Source organism: Sciurus carolinensis, chromosome 2 (assembly GCF_902686445.1).
Source record: "Sciurus carolinensis chromosome 2, mSciCar1.2, whole genome shotgun sequence".
In the NCBI taxonomy this organism is placed as follows: domain Eukaryota; kingdom Metazoa; phylum Chordata; class Mammalia; order Rodentia; family Sciuridae; genus Sciurus; species Sciurus carolinensis.
In genome coordinates, this window is record NC_062214.1 from 27,083,287 (window position 1) to 27,105,144 (window position 21,858).

The 21,858-nt window shown below is 46.3% G+C and overlaps 1 protein-coding gene across 1 annotated transcript; it reads right to left on the minus strand.

Annotated features, from left to right (window-relative positions):
* Nucleotides 1-1,833: 1,833 nt before the first annotated feature.
* On the minus strand, nt 1,834-21,470 carry LOC124976915 (signal-regulatory protein beta-1-like). The gene is made up of 6 exons (XM_047539993.1): nt 21,401-21,470; nt 16,199-16,552; nt 4,519-4,839; nt 3,702-4,037; nt 3,175-3,288; nt 1,834-2,354 (listed from the first exon to the last, which is right to left on the minus strand). Coding segments are annotated over exons 1-6 (1,197 nt in total). The 3' UTR covers nt 1,834-2,352.
* Between the last annotated feature and the right edge of the window lie 388 nt (nt 21,471-21,858).

A 21,858-nucleotide genomic window follows, 5' to 3' on the forward strand; every position in this document is an offset into this window, starting at 1 on the left:
AAAGCTTTTTAGTTTGAATCTATCCCAATTATTGATTCTGGCTTTTATTTTTTGTGCTTTGGGAGTCATGTTAAGGAAGTCTGATCCTAAGCTGACATGATGAAGATTTGGACATAATTTTTCTTGTATAAGGTCCAGGCTCTCTGGTCTGATTCCAAGGTCCTTGATCCATTTTGAGAACACTAAAGAAAGAAATTAAGGAAAACCTTAGGAGATGGAAAGATCTCTCAATTCTTGGATAGGCAGAATTAATATTGTTAAAATGGCCATACTACCAAAAGTGCCATAGAAATTCAGTGCAATTTCAATTAAAATCCCAATGACCTACCACATAGAGATAGAGCAAGTAACGTGAAATTCATTTGGAAGAATAAGAGACCCAGAATAGCTAAAGCAATCCTTAGCAGGAAGAGTGAAGCACGGGTATCACAATACCACAACTTCAACTATACTACAGAGCAATAGTAACAAAAATGGTATGGTATTGGCACCAAAATAGACAGGTAGATTAATGGTACAGAATAGAGGACACAGGGACAAACCCAAATAAATACAGTTTCCTCATACTACACAAAGGTGCCAAAAATATACAATGGAGAAAAAATAGCCTCTTCAACAAATGGTACTGGGAAAACTGGAAATCTATATGCAGCAGAATGAAACTAAACCCTTATCTCTCACTCTGAAAAAATTCAACTCAAAAGGGAGAAAACTTTTGACCTTTGATTTTCTGAGTTAGCTTATTTCACTTAGCATGATGCTCTCCATTTATTTTTTTGAGAGTGGGATGGTTGGCTGATTTCTCCCTTGACTGAATCCGTGTTGGAGTATAGGAAAGCAATTGATTTATGGTTGTAGATCTTGTGTCCCATTCCTTTGCTGAACTGATTTATAATCTCTAGAAATCTCTGTTGAAGAGTTTTGGGACTTCTAGTTATAGGATCATGTCATTTGCAAGCAGATGACTTCTTTTCCTGTTTGTAGCCCTTAATTTCCATGTCTTGCTTGATAGCTCTGACTAGTGTTTCAAGAAGTATACTGCACAGGAGAGGTGCGAGTGGACAACCTTGATTGTACTTTGATAGAGAGTGCATTTGATTTTTCTCCACTCAGTATGATGCCAGCTGTGACTTTGTCATTCACAGCTTTTATAATGCTGAGGTCAGGTTCTTCCATCTGAAGCTCCTCCAGCATTTTTAACCTGAATGGATGCAGGAGTTTATGAAAGGCCTTTTCTGCACATATTGAGAAGTTCCTGGGATTCCTGTCCCTGATTCTAAGTGGTGAATAACATTTATTGATTTGTGACTGCTGAACCAACTTAGCATTCCTGGGATAAAACCCACTTGATCGTGGTGTATTACCACCTTGATGAGTTTTTCATGCAGTTTGGAAAAATTTCATCAAGTATTTTTGCATCTATGTCCATCAGGGCCATTGACCTGAAGTTTCATTACTTGCTGTGTATTTTTCTGGTTTTGGCAGAAGGATTATACCGGTTTCATGGAATATGTTAGGGAGTGTTCCCTCCCTTTCAATTTCATGGTGTATATAGAGAAAGACTGGTGATAGTTCTTCTGTAAATGTTGGTAGAAACCATGATGTTACCCACATACCCCAGGGGCATGGTAGTGCCCAGAGGGTGATGGTATGAAAGGGGGCTGAGCCTTCACCAAGGTAGAAAGGATGTTTGCTCCACATCTTCCGTTAATAAGACCTAGATCCATGTGTTTCAGACGCCTCTGGATAAGATTTTGCAAAGCAATAAAACACTAATGCTCGGTGTTTCCAGTGGTTCAAATCACTGTGCACTAAGCACTCATTTTATTATAGTTTATGTTTCCCTATATATTTAAACTGACATTTAACAGATCCATGGAGTGTTTTTAATATTTTGACAGACACTGAAGAGGTGGAAGAACGATCATTTATTTTCATGATCACCATGGAGATGGCATCCCAGGGTTTCAGTTTGCAGGTCATTTTACAGTTTTGCTCTTCCGTGGCGAGCGATGACTGTCTTTATGCAGGACAATACTGATGTTTGTAAGTGCTAAGGAGAAAATCATTCAGGTTAGGGGAACCTTATGTTTTTTTTCTGGGTTTGAGGCATTGGACACTTAGGTAAAGAAAAACGAGAATAATTCTTCTTATTCAAACAGAATGAGTTCCTTTTGAGATCCTCAGAAGGCAGGGGAGGAGGGATAGGCAACAAAAAAGGCAGAGGACATGGGGTGCTTGATGGCCACCCAAAGGCAGTGGAGGAGAGCCATCCTGACGTGTTCAGTTTTGCTTCTTCATCACCTTCTGAGGAGGGGTCAGGAGCTGCTGCCCAGAGGCAGGTCCCAGGGCTCCTGCCCAGGAAGTGAGTGCAGACTCAACCGTGGGACATCAAGGACTGGCCAGAGGAGCAACAGGGGCCTGTGGGCTGTGGGTGTCCTGGGAGGGAGGCATTAGGAGCAGAGTCTACAGAGGCTTGTCCACAACTTCTTCTCTCAGGCTGAGCACCAAGGAACAGGAAGAAGGTGGCAGAGACTGAGGGTCACAGGTAGCAGGGAGTGAGGAAGGATCTGTGGGAAACACGTCCTCATTCAATTATCTGCTCTCCATTCATGACACGTCTCCTCAGAGCTATGAGGCACTGGTGTGGCCATCCTGGGGTGCCCGTCGTGAGTGGACCAACATCCCCAAGCCAGGGCTCTGAGCTCAGCCTCTCCTGTGTCCTGACTCCCCTTCCCTCTCCCTTCAGCTTGACCACACTGAGGGTCAGAGTGGAGCAGCCCTAAGAGCAGCCCACCTAGCCCTTCTCAACATTGCTGGACACCATGGAATCTTCTGGACTATGGAGGCCTAGCAGTGGACTAATGTAGAGGTGGCCTCCAAGGGACACACTCAATCTGTTTCCCCTTGTGGCACCCCTGGCTCTTCATCTCTGGAGCTCCTTGGACTCACTGGACACCCATTAGCAGCCCTTGACCAACTTATCTCCTGACTACCCACACAATTCCTGAGAATGGGGATCACACTGACGTTGCTTGAGAACCTGAGGGTGCTCAGGGATGTGTGCCTGCTGTCTAGACCCCACTGACTTCTGCTGTGCCCAGGTGGCTGGCCCCCCACTGGCCCTGCCCCTCTGCAGCAGCCTGCTGCCCACCCTCCCCCCTCAGGACTTACAGTCAGACTTCTGCTTCCTGTGGATGTAGATGGCAGAGATACCAACTGCCAGTAGGATCTTGGGGCCCAGGAACAGGGCTATGAGATATGAAGCAAGTGTAGACTTCACTGTTCCTGAGAATCAAGGGACAGGAGGAGATATTAGAGGGACTCCTAAGAGTCCATTTCTGGCAGCCTGCACTTGCTCCAGCTGAGGCTACTGGGGCTCAAAAAAGTTGTGAAGCTTTTCAACACACACCCTGTCCTGGCTGCCCTAGGCAAGCGTGAGGCTGACATCAGGGTCTAGAGATCCCTTATTCCCAGCCTCAGGCCCCACCATGTCCTCGCTGAGGGAAGGTGAAACGTGTGCTGCGTGCACACTGCCCACCCAACCATGGTGGTTCCCTGGGAGCAGCTGACTTCAGGACGCTGTGCTGCAGGCCTCTGGACTGCCCCCGAGAAGGAGGGGTCACGCTGTTAACATCACAACAGAGAAAAAACCAAGATCAAGTTCAAAAGCACTCGGTCAGCCAGGGTGGAGGCCTCACCAGAGGGGGCGTGGTCCAGGCCATGCTCCTTGGAGCCTGCAGAGACCTGCAGGGTGCAGTTTCTGGTGGTGGCCGGCTGCCCATCATGCTCCACCCGGCAGGTGAAGGTCACGTCCTCCCTGTGCACAGACGGGTTCACCAGCAGCCAGCTGATCAGGTTGTAGGTCCCGTCCTTGTTCTCTGAGAGGGTCGAGGCCGTTTCTGTCCGGGACACGTTTCCATTCTCCACCCAGGTCAGCTGTAGGCTCCGGGGGTAGAACTTCTTCACCTGGCAGGTGACGTTCACCTGATTCCCTGCCATTGTGGGCAGTGGGGTGACCTCCACAGTGGGTGGAACTGAAACAGCACAGGCAGAAGCTGTGACCTTATGGCACAGAGAGCTGAGCTCCTGCCAGCTCAGCAAGGGCCTCCCTCAGGACAGGGCCAGGCATGCAGCAGGAGCTCAAACATTGAGGGTTCACAGAGCCTGCCACACCCTAGGGGTCAGTGACCAGTGACTCCCCTTGGGGTAAAAGTGAGTGAACTGACCAGTCCAACTCCTGGCCTGCAGAAAGTTTAGCAAAGTACCTGGACCCACCCCGCTACCCTGGCACGCTGATGCTCGGCTCTGGTAGGAGCTCAGCAGGGGTAGTTGCTGCTGGCCAATGAAGTGAAGCCACAGCACATGCCGGCCACAGGGCAGGAGTCCCCATGTGCATGGCAGGTGGGCAGCCCTGCTGGGAAGTAGAGCCCAGGCCAGTGAGGTCCTGAGCAAAGGCCCCTGGGGAGCAGGCTGGGTGGCCAGCTGTGGGCTGGGGCGGGGATCAGGGTCCTGTACCTCGGATGGTGTCAGACAAGTTGGCAGTCCCACGAAGAGGAGGCCCCCCCTGCAGGGTGACGTGGGCCACCTCGCAGATGACCTGAGAGTGGACGTCCCCGGGGGCCAGGGTCACCTGGGCTGTGCTGGACACCCTGTAGGACACGCTTTCTCCTGCGGGGTCCACGCTGGTCTGGATGTGGGAGAGCTCGTTCCCATTTTTGAACCACTTCAGGGTGATGCTGCGGGGGGAGAAGCCGTGGGACTCGCAGGTGAAGCTCACTGTCTGCCCAGGTGTGGCCCTGGTCGCAGGACCCGACACCTCGGGGGGAGAAGGTCTGGCTGTGAGGGAGCAGTGACAGACAATCAGGTGATGGAGCCCACCTCCGACCACGCCCAGTGACACTGAAGAACCGTCCTACAGGTTGTTGTTGTTATTTGCTGTGCTGGCGACGACCTAGCTGCAGGCCAAGCACATGCTCTGTCACTGGGTTGCACCCTAAACCAGGACAATCTGGACTCAGGGAGGAACTTGCAGACCTGCCTCACTCTTTTTAATATTTTTCTGCTCACTGACCTGCCAACCTTGCCTCCAAGGTAACTATTTAGAAGACGATGCAGGGATACCCAGCACCAATACACCTAACTGAACAGGGAGCAAGGGTTCTCATTTCATACACAGGTATGAAACCCGTTGCTCGGCACCTTCTTCCCAGGCCACACTGAGCACAGCTGGCTGTGGATTCACAGAGCTGCTGCTGGACACTCAGCAAGCAGCTGGGCGTGTTGCTCATGCCTATGATCCTAGCCATTGGGGAGGCTGAGGCAGGAGGACCGCAATTTCAAGGCTAGGCTGGGAAGCTTAGCAACATCCTGCCTCAAAATAAAAAAGAACAAGAGCTGGGGTGGTAGCTCGGTGGTTAAGTGCCCCTGCCGCTGGGTTGAATCCCCAGAACTAAAAAGAACAAAAACATAAAACACACCCGACCACACCCGGCAAACCCAGGTCCATCCACGTCACAGACTTTATTCTGTGCAGACTCTTCCACAGGTATTATGAATTCGTGCCAATTTTCTTCTTTCCACAAACATGCCCTAGATCCTGGGCCAAGGCCTGAATTTGAGAGGAAGTGGATGAAGGGCCCTTTTCTGAATCTGGGCTTCCCTGGGTCACTTTTGCTTTGGAGTCACAGGTCACTGATTGCTGAGCAAGCCACAGGGCTAGTGCATAACTTACAGCTCGTTCCAATAGATGCAAACCCAGGCCCCTTAGCTGGTCCTGAGGACACAGGTGAGGGGATCAGGGGGCCGGGTGCCTGTGGACGGGTCCTCAGAGGGTCCTTTGGTGTCTACACATTGCTCCTCAGCACCCAGCACCTTCTAGGACAGTCGCCAGGCAGCAAATACCATGAGTGTTTGTAGGAGCAAATACTGACCTCACTGCCTGACCCAGATCCAACACTCAGAGGCCACACGATGGAGGGTGTCACTGAAGAAGTGGAGTCACCCAGACCCCAGCAGCCTGGAAGTCCCTACAGGGGTTAGGGTCTCTGATCAGTGGCCACATGTCAAGAGCTGCTCAGTGTCCTGACCCTGGTCTGAGCTCTCAGAAGCCCTCAGCTCTTGAATCCCCACTTGCCCCATGAGGGGGTCCTAGTGAGAGCCCCTTGTGGGATAAGGCTCAGAGAGGGGCGTGGCCGGGCAAGGGCACAGGCTGGGGGGGAGGGGAGGAGAGCAGACTCCACTCATCTGCACAGGACCATTAATGTTACCCCTGCTCCTTCTCTGCTGAGCCTCAGTGTCCCCTTCTGTAGAGAGTGATTGAGATCACCACCCTGCAGGATGAGGGGGAGGGCAAGGCACAGGCTGGCATGCAGTAGGAGCCTAATAAATGACTCCGGTGCCTGCTAGTGTCACTCCTTCTGAAACCACACATTCGTTCTTTAGTAACCAGAAGGAGCAACAAATGCAGTGGGGACCCAGGAACAGCCTCCGTCCTGCTCCTGCAGCTGCCAGAACCCCAGTGAGAGGAGGAGCAGAAATCCCCAGATGAGGCTCCGCCGGTTTCCTGCCCCAGCCAGGTACTGAGAATCTCACCCAGGGCCTGAGGCAGCTGGGCAGGCGTCCCCCACTGAGCTGCACGCTGGCCCTCCCCTTGTTTTCTTAATAATCCCCACTGGAAACAAGGTGGCCACGGGCTTCTCACACCATGAACAGCATTGCAGGGGTCTCCTGCAGACATGTCTCAAGACAGTGGGGCTCTGTGAAGGGACAAGGACAGATTCCTGAGTGCCAATGGCAGGGAGGGCTGTGTGCGGAAGAGCCAGGCCTCGGTGGCTCTCCCTCCTGTTCAGAGGCAGATACGTATCAGATGGGGTCTTGGGCTGGCTCTGGATCTGAGCGGGCGCTGTTGGGAGACCCCTCCATGGGTCCCAGGGAGCTGAGCCCAGCACAGGCTGTTCTGAAAAGTCCACACCCTAAATGGCTCCCATGCTCTCTTCATTGCCAGATGAAACCCCCAACTTCCCTCTGTGTCTTCAGGACCTCTACCTCACAGGATGTCAGCCCTAGAGGTGTGCCAGAATCTTCTGGAATAAGTAAAAACTTCACAGGCCCTGATCCATGTCAGACCTATTAAAGCAAAATTTCTAGGTGGACTCTGGGTCTGGAAGGTGATGTCTTCAGCTTCCCACGTGAATTCGATGCCCAGCCAGTGAGGACCTCCCGACTCCATCCACCACAACAGTAAGAACAACTGTACCATTATGATAGGAAGAGCATTTTGCCCTTGTTTAAAAAGCAAAGCAGCTCTGTGTGTCTTTTCTTTTCTTTTTTTTTTTTTTCTTTTTTTTTTTTTTTTGCTATTTCTGTTCCCTATTCTCTCCTCCTGATTGGTAGTTTACTGTTGGCTTCATGCAGCCCCCAATTTCCCACAGCACCCAGATTTCTTGTAGCCCTATCCCCTACAGTTCTTTTTTTTTTAAATTCATTTTTATTGTAAACAAAAGGGATTCATCTTGTTTCTCTGTTTGTACATGAAGTAAAGGCATAACATTTGTGAAATCATACATCTACACAGGGTAATGGTGTTTGATTCATTCTGTTATTTTTTCCTTCCCCCCACTCCTCCCACCCCTCTTTTCCCTCTATACAGTCCCTCCTTCCTCCATTCTTAACCCCTCCCACCCCCATTATGTGTCATCATCCACTTATCAGAGAAATCATTCGTCCTTTGGTTTTTTGAGATTGGCTCATCTCACATAGCAAGATATTCTCCAATTTCATCCATTTGCCTGCAAATGTCATAGTTTTATTCTTCTTTATAGTTGAGTAATATTCCATTGTATATATATACCACAGTTTCTTTATCCATTCATCAATTGAAGGGCATCTACGTTGGTTCCACAGTCTGGCTACTGTGAATTGAGCAGCTATGAACATTGATATGGCTGCATATCTGTAGTATGCTGATTTTAAGTCCTTTGGGTACAGGCCGAGGAGTTGGATAGCTGGGTCAAATGGGGGGTCTATTCCAAGCTTTCTGAGGAATCTCCACACCGCTTTCCAGAGTGGCTGCATGCGGGGGTGTCTGGAATTCCATCCAGTGCTTGACAAAGATCCTCTGGAGGATGTTTGCAAAGGCTCATCCTAAAAGGAATTGCCGGAGCATGGTGTTTTTTCTGCTGTGTTTTCTGATAATATATTACTCATTTCAGTCTGAACGGATTGCTTAAGGGGATGAGGGGAATACAACAAAAATTCCAGAAAATATTACCTACAATCTGAAAAACAATGGGTCTTTACCACTAACAAAATTAAAAATAATTTTACAACTGTGCAATGAGTCCCTGAAAGCCTCTGGAGAAAATAGTTATACATCTGCCTTTGTCTCCAACAGGCTGGTTAAATTCTAACAATGGTGGTGGGGTAAAAGAATAAGGTTTCACAACATTCCTTCCTTCCTACAAAGAATAGGTCACCCCTATAATAAATGTTGGTGCACAATGCCCTGTTCTGGAAAAAAAGAGCCACATAAGACAAGGTAATCTATTCAGAAAAAAAAACTTGGCCACGAGAACCAATGCGACCGCTGCCCTCCTGTAGCCCTTAACTCAGCAATTTAGATATTAACCAGATGGACCTAGTAGAGATGGTCACATGAGATTACTTGTCTATCGCTTTAACCGCGAGAATAATAAGAATAGTCTTAGGTCACATAGAGTTTAGATATTAAGGAAATAAACATTGTATTAACTCATCGACGTAGTTAGATATTCTTAAAATAATTGTGATTAGGTAGGGATAATCTGTAAGGTTACTGTTTTCTCATAATTTTTCTGTTCCTTGTTAAAAACAATTTCTGCCTATGCTTTGGAAACTTCTTTAATATTAACCACAAGACTGCCATTATAGCCTGAAGAAAAATGTATATAAACCCAGCCTTCCCCAGAATAAAGTGGGATTGATTGCACCAGAACTAGAGTCTGTGTCTTTCAATCTCCATCCATCGCCGACGCTGTCTCCCCGCACCCCGTTTACCTGTGTGGAAACCATGGACTCCTGCTAGGGCTGGACCCCGGGAGCTGCACTAATTTGCAACCCCACCAGCAATGTATGAGTGTACCTTTTTCCCCACATCCTCGCCAACACCTATTGTTGCTTGTATTCTTGATAATCGCCATTCTAATTGGGGTGAGAAGGAAGCTTAGGGTAGTTTTGATTTGCATTTCTCTTATTACTAGAGATGTTGAACATTTTTTCATGTCTGATGATTGCTTGTAGATCTTCCTCTGTGAAGGGTCTGTTCATTTCCTTAGCCCAATTGTTGATTGGATTATTTGTATTACTGGTGTAGAGTTTTTTGAGTTCTTTGTATATTCTGGAAATTAGTGCTTTATCTGAAGTATGCATGGCAAAGATTTTCTTCAACTCTGTAGGTTCTCTCTTCACATTGCTGATAGTTTCCTTTGTTGAGAAAAAGCTTTTTAGTTTGAATCTATCCCAGTTATTGATTCTTGCTTTTATTTCTTGTGCTATGGGAGTCCTGTTAAGGAAGTCTGATCCTAAGCTGACATGTTGAAGATTTGGACCTTCTTTTTCTTGTATACGATGAAGGGTCTCTGGTCTGATTTCAAGGTCCTTGATCCATTTTGAGTTGAGTTTTGTGCAGGGTGAGAGATAGGGGTTTAGTTTCATTCTGCTGCATATGGATTTCCAGTTTTCCCAGCACCATTTGTTGAAAAGGATATCTTTTCTCCATTGCATATTTTTGGCACCTTTGCCTAGTATGGGAAAATTGTATTTATTTGGGTTTGTGCCTGTGTCCTCTATTCTGTACCATTGATCTACCTGTCTATATTGGTACCAATACCATTCCATTTTTGTTACTATTACTTTGTAGTATAGTTGAAGTTCTGGTATTGCAATACCCCCTGTTTCATTCTTCCTGCTAAGGATTGCTTTAGCTATTCTGGGTTTCCTATTCCTCCAGATGAATTTCATGATTGCTTGCTCTATTTCTGTACGGTACATCATTGGGATTTTTATTGGAATTGCATTGAATCTGTATAGCACTTTTGGTAGTATGGCCATTATGACAATATTAATTCTGCCTATCCAAGAACATGGGAGATCTTTCCATCTTCTAAGGTCTTCCTCAATTTCTTTCTTCAATGTTTTGTAGTTTTCATTGTAGAGATCTTTTACCTCTTTGGTTAGATTGATTCCCAAGTATTTTATTTTTTGAGGCTATTGCAAATGGAGTTGTTTTCCTCATTTCCCTTTCAGATGTTTCATCGCTTGTGTACAAAAATGCTTTAGATTTATGCATGTTGATTTTATAGCCTGCTATTTTGCTGAATTCATTGATGAGGTCTAGAAGTTTTCTGGAGGAGTTTTTGGATCCTCTAAATATAGAATCATGTCATCTGCAAATAGTGACAGCTTAAGTTCCTCTTTTCCTATTCGTATCCCTTTAATTTCTTTGGTCTGCCTAATTGCTCTGGCTAGAGTTTCGAGGACAATTTTGAATAGAAGTGGTGAAAGAGGACATCCCTGTCTTGTTCCTGTTTTTAAAGGGAATGGTTTCAGTTTTCCTCCATTAAGAATGATGTTTGCCATGGGCTTAGCATAAATAGCCTTTACAATGTTCAGGTATGTTCCTACTATCCCTATTTTTTCTAGTGTTTTGAGCATGAAGCGGTGTTGTATTTTGTCAAACACTTTTTCCGCATCAATGGAAATAACCATATGATTCTTATCCTTAAGTCTATTGACATGATGGATTATGTTTATTGATTTATGGATATTAAACCATCCTTGCATTCCAGGGATGAACCCCACTTGAATGTTGTGCACAATTTTCTTAATATGCTTTTGGATACGCTTTGCCAGTATTTTGTTAAGGATCTTTGCATCTATATTCATCAAGGATATTGGTCTAAAATTTTCTTTCCTTGATGTGTCTTTGCCTGGTTTGGGTATGAGGGTGATATTAGCTTCATAGAATGAGTTTGGTAGGGTACCCTCCTTTTCTATTTCCTGGAATACTTTGAGAAGTATTGGAATGAGTTCTTCTTTGAAGGTCTTATAGAACTTGGCTGAGAATCCGTCTGGTCCTGGGCTTTTCTTGGATGGTAGGATTTTAATGGCTTCTTCAATTTCATTGCTTGATATTGATCTGTTTAAATTGTGTATGTCCTCCTGGTTCAGCTTGGGAGGAGCATATGTCTCTAGAAATTTGTCAATGTCTTCGGTAGTTTCTATTTTGTTGGAATACAGATTTTCAAAGTAGCGTCTCATTATGTTCTGTATCTCAGTGGTGTCTGTCGTGATATTTCCTTTTGCATCATGTATTTTAGTAATTTGAGTTTTCTCTCTCCATCTCTTTGTTAGTGTGGCTAAGGGTTTGTCTATTTTGTGTACTTTCTCAAAGAACCAACTTTTTGTTTTGTCAATTTTTTGAATAGTTTCTTTTGTTTCCATTTCATTGATTTCAGCTCTGATTTTAATTATTTCCTGTCTTCTACTACTTTTGCTGTTATTCTGTTCTTCTTTTTCTAGGGCTTTGAGCTTAATGTTAGGTCATTTAGTTGTTGACTTTTCATTCTTTTCTTAAATGTGCTTCATGCAATGAATTTTCCTCTTGGTACTGCTGTCACAGTGTCCCAGAGATTTTGATATGTAGTATCATCGTTCTCATTGACCTCTAAGAATTTTTTTATCTCCTCCCTGATGTTTTTTGTTATTCATGTTTCATTCAATAGCATATTATTTAGTCTCCAGGTGTTGGAGTAATTTTTGTTCTTTATTTTGTCATTGATTTCTACTCTCAGTCCATTATGATATGATAGAACACAAGGCAGTATCTCTATTTTTTTGCATTTCCTAAGGGCTGCTTTGTGGCATAACATCTCGTTTATTTTTGAGAAGTTTCCATGTGCTGCTGAGAAGAAAGTGAATCCACTAATTGATGGATGGAATATTCTATATATGTCTATTAAGTCTAGGTTATTGATTGTGTTATTGAGTTCTATGGTTTCTTTGTTTGGTTTTATTTGGAAGATCTATCCAGGGGTGACAGCAGTGTTAAAGTCACCCAGAATTATTGTGTTGTGGTCTATTTGATTCCTGAAATTGAGAAGGATTTGTTTGATGTACAGGGATGCACCATTGTTTGGGCATAAATATTTACTATTGTTATGTGTTCCTGATTTATGGTTCCCTTAAGCAGTATGAAATGTCCTTCTTTATCCCTTCTGACTAACATTGGCTTGAAGTCCACTTTATCTGATATAAGAATGGAAACCCCCGCTATTTTTCATGTGCGTGGTAGGTTTTTTCCCATCCTTTCACCTTTAGTCTGTGGATGTCTTTTTCTATGAGATGAGTGTCTTGCAGGCAGCATATTGTTGGGTCTTTCTTTTTAATCCATTCTGCCAGTCTATGTCTTTTTGATTGATGAGTTTAGACCATTAACGATCAGAATTATTATTGAGTTAAGATTTTTATTCCCAGTTATTTGGGCTTATTTTTGGTTTTTAACTTAGCTTGGTTTCTCCTTTGAGTGGATTTTTCTCTAATGTAGTTCCTCTCTTTGCTGACCTCCATTGTTGTTTTTCATTTCCTCCTCATGGAATATTTTCTTGAGAATATTCTGTAGTGCAGATTTTCTATTTGTAAATTCTTTTAATTTTTGTTTATCAGGGAAGGACTTTATTTCATCTTCAAATCTGAAGGTTAGTTTTGCTGGGTATAGGATTCTTGGATGGCAACCATGTTCTTTCAGTGCTTGAAATATGTTGTTCCAAGCCCTTCTAGCTTTTAGAGTCTGGGTTAAGAAGTCTGCCGCTATCTGTATTAGTTTCCCCCTATAGTAATCTGATGCTTTTCTCTTGCAGCCTTCAAAATCCTATCTTTATTTTGAATGTTAGGCATTTTCATTATAATGTGCCTTGGTGTGGATCTGTTGTGATTTTGTGCATCTGGTGTTCTGTAAGCCTCTTGTATTTGATTTTCCATTTCATTCTTCAGATTTGGGAAATTTTCTGATATTATTTCATTGAATAGGTTGTTCATTCCTTTGGTTGGTATCTCTGTGCCTTCCTCAATCCCAGTAATTCTTAAATTTGGTCTTTTCATGATGTCCCATAGTTCTTGGAGATTCTGTTCATGATTTCTTACCATCTTCTCTGTTTGGTCAACTTTATTTTCAAGATTAAATATTTTGTCCTCATTGTCTGAGGTTCTGTTTTCCAAGTGGTCTAGTCTTTTGGTGATGCTTACCATTGAGTTTTTTATTTGGTTTATTGTTTCCTTCATTTCAAGGATTTCCATTTGGTTTTTTTTTTTTTTTTTTGATAATCTCTATCTCTTTGTTGAAATGATCTTTTGCTTCCTGCAGTTGCTCTTTCAACTGCTTATTGGTATTATCATTCATTGCCTGCATTTGCTCTCTTATCTCATCCTTTGCTTCGTGAATCATCTTAATCATGTATAATCCAAAGTCCTTTTCTGACATTTCCTCTACCATACTGTCATTGGATTGTATTAATATAGAATCTAGATTTGTTTGGATCATTTTCTTCCCTTGTTTTTTCATGTTGTTCATGTATCTTCCCCTGTAGCAGTGAAGATCTGGGGTATTGCAGATTCCCCCCTATAGGCTTATAGTGGCCCTATAGGTTTCCAAAACCCTTTCTTTAAGGGGAGATCAATATTAGCAGAGCCCAATTCAGACACTATGCAATCCTAGACCAAATAGCCTGTAGAGAACATTAACAATATTGTCATAATAAACAGAATGAGTTCAAACATTATCTTCAGTATAAAAAACAGATTTGCAATAACATTTGCAGTTTCTAATGGAAGACAAAGAGGATGTAGAGGGAAGTAGGATGTAGTTATTAGTGGGACAAAAAAAGAATATATAGAAGTTCTAGATAATAGAAAGTGTGAGAGTATAATTAAAAGAAATTGGAAGTTAGCATGCAAAAAGGGAGAAAGAGACTCTGAGGGAACAAGTAAACAAAAGGAAAAGAGAGCAAGAAAAGTAAAGAAATAAAAATTAAAAATTTTCAATACAGAGAAAAAAGAAAATCTACACTATAAAAATCATATAGTAATAAAAATCCCAGTCTTCAGTAGCCTGATGCATGAGAGGTACCTGACAATGAGCTCAGGTCTCCAGCAGGCGTCTCAGGATGGGATTTGCCAACCTAAAGATCAGAGCTACAGCTTCCAGGATTATCCAAGATGGCTGCTCTGGCTTCCAAATGTGTTGGCAAATGGAGAGCTGCAGCTCAGGGTGTGGACTTGTTCGGTTGGAGGTCCTGGCAGTGGGGTGTGGTTGGTCAGGCAGGGGTCCTAGGGATTGGGTGTGTTTTGTGTGTTTGCAGGATCCTGGAGGTCGGGTGCAATCTATTGTTCTAGGGTCCTGGTGATAGGGCGCAGTCAGTCGGTCTGGGGTCCTGAAGGGAGCAGTCAGTCAATGTGAGGGCCCCGAAGGCAGGGAGTGATCAGTTAGACTGAGGGATCCTGGAGACGGGGCTCAGTCAGTCGGGCCCGGGGTCCTATGGGGTCCAGCTGTTGTCTTAAAATGGTGGCAGCCACGTGTAACCAAACCTGCAGGTACTGTAACAGTGAACTTCTAGGCAACAGCAGGCAGTGGTTGCTCCACTGGTGGTCAGCGATCAGTTTGCTGACTGTTGTTGGACGATTGGGAGGTGAATCTCACGTGGTGGGTGATGGATAGGTGTAAGGCAGGCAATGGACAGGCAAGAGGCAGGCAAATGGCAGATGATAGGCGCCAGACAGTGAGCAATCTGCACTCAAAAATAGCGTCAATATGCTGGCAGACTGCAGGTGGTCACAGTAGACAAATGGGGTAAACAGCAGGGGATTGACAAGCAGCAAAAACTGCCTCACCAAGAAACATATCCTCTGCTTGAAACCAGAGTTACGGAGCGTCAAGGAACGCAGCCTCCCTCTAGTCCGCCATCTTGGATCTCCTCAGCTTTGTGTGTCTTGATGTGGAATCTTCCTATGGAAGGTGATTGTGGCTGACGTTTGAGAGAGGTTTTTCATTCACTAATGGGATTCAGGGTATGAATGTGATGGCTTCCTGAACTTGTGGGAGACAGATGAGGAGCAGAAACACTGGATCACTGCTCAGCAGTTCAGGCCAGGATCTTTACTGAGCACCTACTGTGCCCTGCCATTCCCAGGGCAGCAAGAAGCCTGTGCTGGACTTGGATCTGGGCTCTGTTCCCCATGCTGGCATTAATGAGCTGTGTGCAAGAGGCCTGCCTGGTCCTCTGCTCCCCAGGAGTCAACAGGGCTGGGCAGGTGTGAAGATGCACAGTGTGCTGAGGACCTCAGACTCATGCCTTAGGAAGAGCATGCAGGCCTCATGAGGAAACACCATGAGCACCCGTGCTTCCTGACCTGGAACCCTATGTCACCCACAGGGGAGTGCTCCAGGGTGAGTGACCCAGCTCTCCTCCTACCCCGCACTGCCCGGGAGGGCTAGTTCATGAGACACAGGGATTTTCAGCAGGCCTAGGAGAAGAGCCCAAACTCATGGCAGCCTGTCTACCAGGACCTCCAGTTCTACAGGGAAGCGGAGCCTCTCATAATCCTCTCAGCGTGCTTCTGGAGAATAGGGAGTGAGGAAAGCATGCCCTGCCCCCTCCTGCTCAGGAGCACCTGGTTGATAGGGGAGGCACAGGGACATTATCTTGTTGGGAGAAGAACCTTAGCCTGCGCTGCCCCTGCTGTTTCCAGAGCATCCAGAGTGCAGGTTGGAACTCAGTAGGCCCCAGGTGCCTGTGACACAGGGAGAAGACTCACCACAGGGGGACGTGCTCTCTGAAGCCAGCAGACTTGGTCTGGCTCTGTGACTGGCAAGTCCCTCAAACCCTCAGAGCCCTCAGCTATGGAGCCACAGGGCTGGGCCAGACTGGAAAAGGTCAGAGCTGAGGAGCAGGCAGGTGAGGGGTGCAGATGGCCCCCATTTACCAGCCGTGGAGCCTGGATGAAGGAGCATGGCCTTCATCGGCCTCCCTGACCTGCAGAACGGGTGACAGCAGATCATGACAGGAGCACCCAGTGCAGGTCTTACTACTTCGTGTGGCTCCCAGAATGGAAGGTGTTACCCTGAACTCTTGTCATACTCCAGGGATGAGGAGTCAGCTGTACTCACCTCGCACAGACAGTTCGGTGCCTGGTCCAGACTGAACCTCCTTGTTTTCATTGCTGGTTTTCTGGAACTTCACACAGTAGTAGGTGCCAGCATCTGCTGGGGTGACGTTCCTGATGCAGATGGAAAAGTCCCTGTTTTCCCTCAGTGTGATATCTGAGACTTTTGTGACTCGGGGGAAGTGGCCTTGTTTGAACTTGTAGATTGTCTCCCGGTCTGGTCCTGACCCCTTAAACCACTCAATGGGCCCCACGGGGAGCAGGGAGGTCACAGTGCAGTGCAGAGTGGCCGACTCTCCAGCAGCGACAGACACTGACGTCTCAGGCTGAATCACCTGCAGCTCTGGTTCAGCTGCTCCTGGAGGGAGACACAGGGTGGTCACTGTTCATCCTCGTGGGAGCTTTTGGTTTATCACGTGTCATCAGCAGTGCCTGTCACTGACAGTGCTCACAGAGTGGCCGTGGGCTCAGCACAGGCATGTGTCCTCACACTGAGCACCACCATGGCCTGCTCCTCCCACTGTGAAGCACCTGCTCTTGAGCCCAGAGCCCTGAGCAAGCTGGAGGGAGGGACTGAGGGCCTGAGCCTCCCCTGACTCTCAGGTGTCTCCAACTATTTGTTCCTCTTCCCTTTCTGACCACAAGGTGTCTGGCTCTTCATGGACATGACATTGGGAGGGTCATGTGGCTCTTGAGACTCCTGAGCTGTGGGGAGTGGTGGGTGCAGTTAGTGGGACACACATTGGACTCTGAGTCTCTGGCTCAGCCTCCCTGTTCCACGAGACCCCAGCTCATGATGGGTTCCCTCCCTCAGCCTGGAGAGGTCATGGTGCACACGACAGTGAGCGAGCAGCTCAGATAAGAAACGAAACATGCTGAGACTCCAGCGTATTCCCACAGTATGATCACTTTGTTACAGTTTTCTAATGCTGCTGTGACAAATGACTGCAAGCCTAGTGCCCAAAACACCAGAAATCCATCATGTTATGTTGTGAACATCAGAAGCCCAATGTGCCGTCACTGGCGTCCTCCTAGGGTCGTGGGAATTGGTGCATGAGGAGGCTCTGTGCCTGGCTCTGCACATCCAGGGGCTCCTAAGCTGCTTCCTCTTGTTTCCTGTCCCCCTCTTACTCCACCCTCCTGCCTCCCCATCCCACGTCCTCCTGCCTCCTTCTCTTCAGGACCCTAATGATCTACTGGGTCCAACCTGACAAGAGACCAGCACTGTGAAGCAGCTGCCTCAACCACATGCCAGGATAAAAGTAGCAAAGGAAATATGGAATGTGGTATTCAAATTGAGAACATCAACAGAGAGAGAGAAAGAGAGAGAGAGAGAGAGAGGGAAAGGATATAAGGAACTAAAGAGGAATTTGTGTGTTGATAAACTGTATTAATTCAGATGTACACTGTGGATTCCGTGAACGGTTTGGACAGACAGCTAAAAATATCAGAAAATGTAGAGCAGGAACCGTCCACATAGCTGAGTCTACAATTCAGAACAACAAAAAAAGAAAAAAAATGATCCACATAGCTGAATCTACAATACAGAACAACAAAAAAAGAAAAAAATGATCTAAAAAGAACCTAAAGACCATTCAGAATACCAGCAAGTTCATTGACACATATATGAGAACCCCAGAAGAGGAGAAAGAAAAAGAAAGGCAAAAGTTTATTTGAACAAGAAATGTGCTCCACAATCCTGAATGTGGTAGGCGTATGAATGTGTGAATTCAAGATGCTCAACACACTCCTGGTATCATCTACTGGAGCAGAGCCACCCTGAGCCACCTTGTAACCAACCTGCTAAAGCTGAAGTAAGAGAGACAAAGCTGAAGCAGACAATGAGGCATGTTCAGCATATTCAGCAGATCCTCCTATAGGGTTTATCAAGTTCTTAATGATGGAAACCAGAGGCCGAATGATGATTTCTCTAAGTGCTGAAAGGAGAAAAATAAAATCCAAGAATTCTATTCCTGGCACATCTGTCCTTCCAACCTGAATGAGAAATGAAGATTTTCCAAGATAATCAAAAACCAAGCAGGTCCCTCCCTTGGACTTTGAAGTGCTGCTATCTTCAGCAGGATAAGCATCTCTTCCTTACATTTAAATGTTCACAAATAAAGAATTTAAAAGACACAATTGAGACAACTACTGCTCCACTGGATGATGACCTCAGCCCCTCTCCATTAGTCAAGTTTGCATTGCTGTGATCAAACACCTGACAAGAACAACTTAGAGGAGGAAAGCTTATTTCAGGCTCTCAGTTTCAAATGTCAGTCCACTGTCATCTGGCACCAAGGAGGGTTTCTGGTGGACAGCTAGCTGCTCAGTTCATGGCAATCAGCACCAGGAACCAGAGAGATGGGGTAAGAGGGAGAGAGAGAAAGAGGGAGCAGTGGATGGAGGGTTAGGGAGAGAGAGAGAGGGAGAGAGAGAGGGGATGGGAGAGAGGTGGAGTTGGTGGGAAGAGCAAGAGCACATGAGGATCCAGGGACACAATGCTATCCTCAGGGACAGGCCAAGTGACCTGTTTCCTTCAACCTGCGCACACCTGCCTATAGTTACCAACACATTTGAACCCATCTCATTCCCATCTGAATAGAATAGGAATAGACGTTCCTTGGATTTGACAAAGAGGAAGGGAGACTGACAGAATGAATCGGACATAACCCTCCAATATTCATATAAGAATACATGACCAGAGTAACTCCACAGCATGTACAACCACAAGAATGGGAAGTTATCCTCCATGCATGTATAACATGTCAAATACACTCTACTGTCATGTCTATCTAAAAAGAACAAATAAAAAAATTGAAAAATTCCAAACAGACACCACTGATATTTCCTTCTATCAATAAAAACCAAATTCCTCATGGAGTGTCTAGACCACTCACAAAAACCATAAACTGTCCCATGGGTTCAGGCCAACATCTGCCCCTCATGGCCTGTCCACATGTAACAAAAGCAGAAGATGCCTGGTGACCCCTTGGCTCTCTAGGACTTAGATGCACTGTGGACACTGATCACCTCAATGGCTCTCCAAGCTACCACAGCATCATCAGGACAGAACAGAGCACACCCAGACCCCTGGAGTGTCCCACCTGCAAGATGGCATGGCTTCCCCATGCTTCACCCCTTAGACGAAGCTGGGTATCTGAGGGGTCACCTCCCTCCTGGCCCCTTGACTGGCTGGAACCCTCAGCATTAAACTAGTGAGCAGTAATGGAGTCTGGGGACTGTAGGAAAGGCACAGCCACCCATCAGGCACCCTGGACTCCATGGGACCTGCCTGCCTTCCACCCTTAACCTGAATCTCCCTTTGAACCATGGGAACCAAGGAAAACACCCCTTGCCAACGCCCAGGCAGTCTCCTGAGCCCAGGGTCACCTCTCTGTTCCAAGCCTGGGAGTGGCTCCATTTCCATCATAGTGAGAGGAACACCCTTAACACAGCAGGGACAGCCACTGTCGTGGCCTTTGCACATGCAGAGTCCCTGTCCTGAAGTGTTGCTGCCAGAGGACCTCATGGCTACTCCTGCACCTCCCCTTCATCTGTGCTCAGATCCCTTCTCAGGGAGGCCCACCCAGACACCCCATTATCAGAACCTCTCTCCCCCAGGTTCTCCAGCTCCCTTATCCAGCTGATGGTTTCCACTTCACACTGGTCACTGTTCAATGTGTAATATGACCTCTTTGGCTGGGTGTTGACCACCGTACTTGTCCCTAGAATGATCTTAGTTAAACAGAGTCGCTTCTTTTCCTCTTTTATACTCAAAGCAATGTAAGTTCCTGTGACAGTTCCTGGCACACAGTAGGTGTCCAGTAATGTGTGCCTAATGTGTGAATTGCTCAGTGCAAAACCCGTTGTATTACAGAAGTGTATTTGAAGTGGAGAAATTTGGCAAAAATTGTCACAAGTTGATTTCCCACAGAGAGTACTTTGCTGAACAAGAGCTATTTGCCAAATACAGGCAGGAAGCAGAAGCGCCCTGGAGAAGAACACCACACACCCTCTTCCCCTTCCTCCACCATTCTCTACACCCATTGGCAGAAGCTGCAGAAAGCTCATAAATCAGGCAACACATTCCTCATTTACTAATTTCACATACAAATGAGGACCAGGCGCAGTTTTATTACCTTCCCAGAGAAATGAAAAAAAAAAAAAAAAGATGAAAATTGAAATCCTGGAGTCTCTAGACCCTCATGATAATCATATGATCCCCCAGGGCTCTGAGGGAAAAACCTGCCCCCCATGGTCTTGTGCTACACACCATTAAAACAGACGTCTCTTCAAAATAGAATCAGGGCCACAATTTCATGAGAAGAGTGGTTGAGCCAGAAGCTCCCATCAGACCCTCTGCATTTCTCCAGAGCCCTGGCACTGCCATTGGTCGACCCCGGGGCTCTTGGTACTTCTATTTTCTCATCTGTAACATGGGATGGCCAGAGTGCTTTGGGCATCATGATCACATAATGAGAGCTCTACAGTCTTTCAAGCAGGGTCGAGCCCCTGGTGAGTGTTCAAGAAATTCCAAGTTTTGCTCAGTATATTTCCTGAAGCCTGGAACCTTCAAGCACTGGCATCTGTGATGGAGATGAGGGTGTGGTCATCATCAAAGCTTGTGTCAGTCATTTTTTCATTACTGCAAGAAATACCTGAGACAAATCCACTTATGAAGAGAAAAGGATGATGACAGCTCAGAGTTTTAGAGGTTTCAGTCCAGCATTGATTGGCCCCATGGTTATTGGGTCTGCGGAAGGCAGGAAATCATGGTGGGGAAGGCAAGATGGAACAAAGCCATGTACCTCAAGGCCAGAGTATGAGAGAAAGAAAGAGAAGGGGGAGTGGAGAGAGAGAGAAGAGCTCCCTCCATGGCCCTGAGGAGAATGCCTCACTTCTTGGGTTCCCAGGATTTACCAGGATGTGAACACTGATCCTTTTAAAAAGATTTTTTGTGCACTAAAATGTACAATATGCAACTAATTCTTCCTATCGTTTCAAGCCTCAGATGTGATGCCTCTGACCCCAGCTACAGGGGATGCATCCCAAAGACAGTGCCCAGGACCCTTGGCCTGGCATCCACATAATGCCCTGTCCTGGCACTGCTGGCTGAGCCTGTGTGTGTCGTCAGTCTCTGGGCATCCAAGGGCAGAACTGACCCAGGACCCAGGACAGAGGATTCTCCCAGACAATGCTCACTCACCTGCGAGTCCCAGCAGGAGGGTCAGCAGCAGGACACAAGGATACTGGGACCAGGAGGTAGAAACAGACATCATGGAGCCCAAAAGACCCACTCTGTCCTGTGTCTGTGCCGGGGAGATGCCAGACTCTGTGGAGAGAACTGACACCCTGCCTCCCTTGTTGCAAGAGGAAGTGACTATGACGGAGTGACGAGCAATTTCCTTCAAGAGTGTGAAGCAGAAACCAGGGAGCACAGGCAGTGACGGTGAGGAGTTGCTCATGCTGCTCCTCAGGAGGAATTGGAGAGACCTCGAGGAACAGGACAAGCCTCCTTCCCCTGGGTCTGTGGTGGTCCACTGGGCCCCTGGTGGTTTCCTGGGACTCAATGACTATGTATCTGGGAGTCCCAGGACAAGGAGGATGTTCCTGAGTCTCGTGACCCTGAGACCCATGGTGTGGCTGGCTTTGGCCTCATCTGCA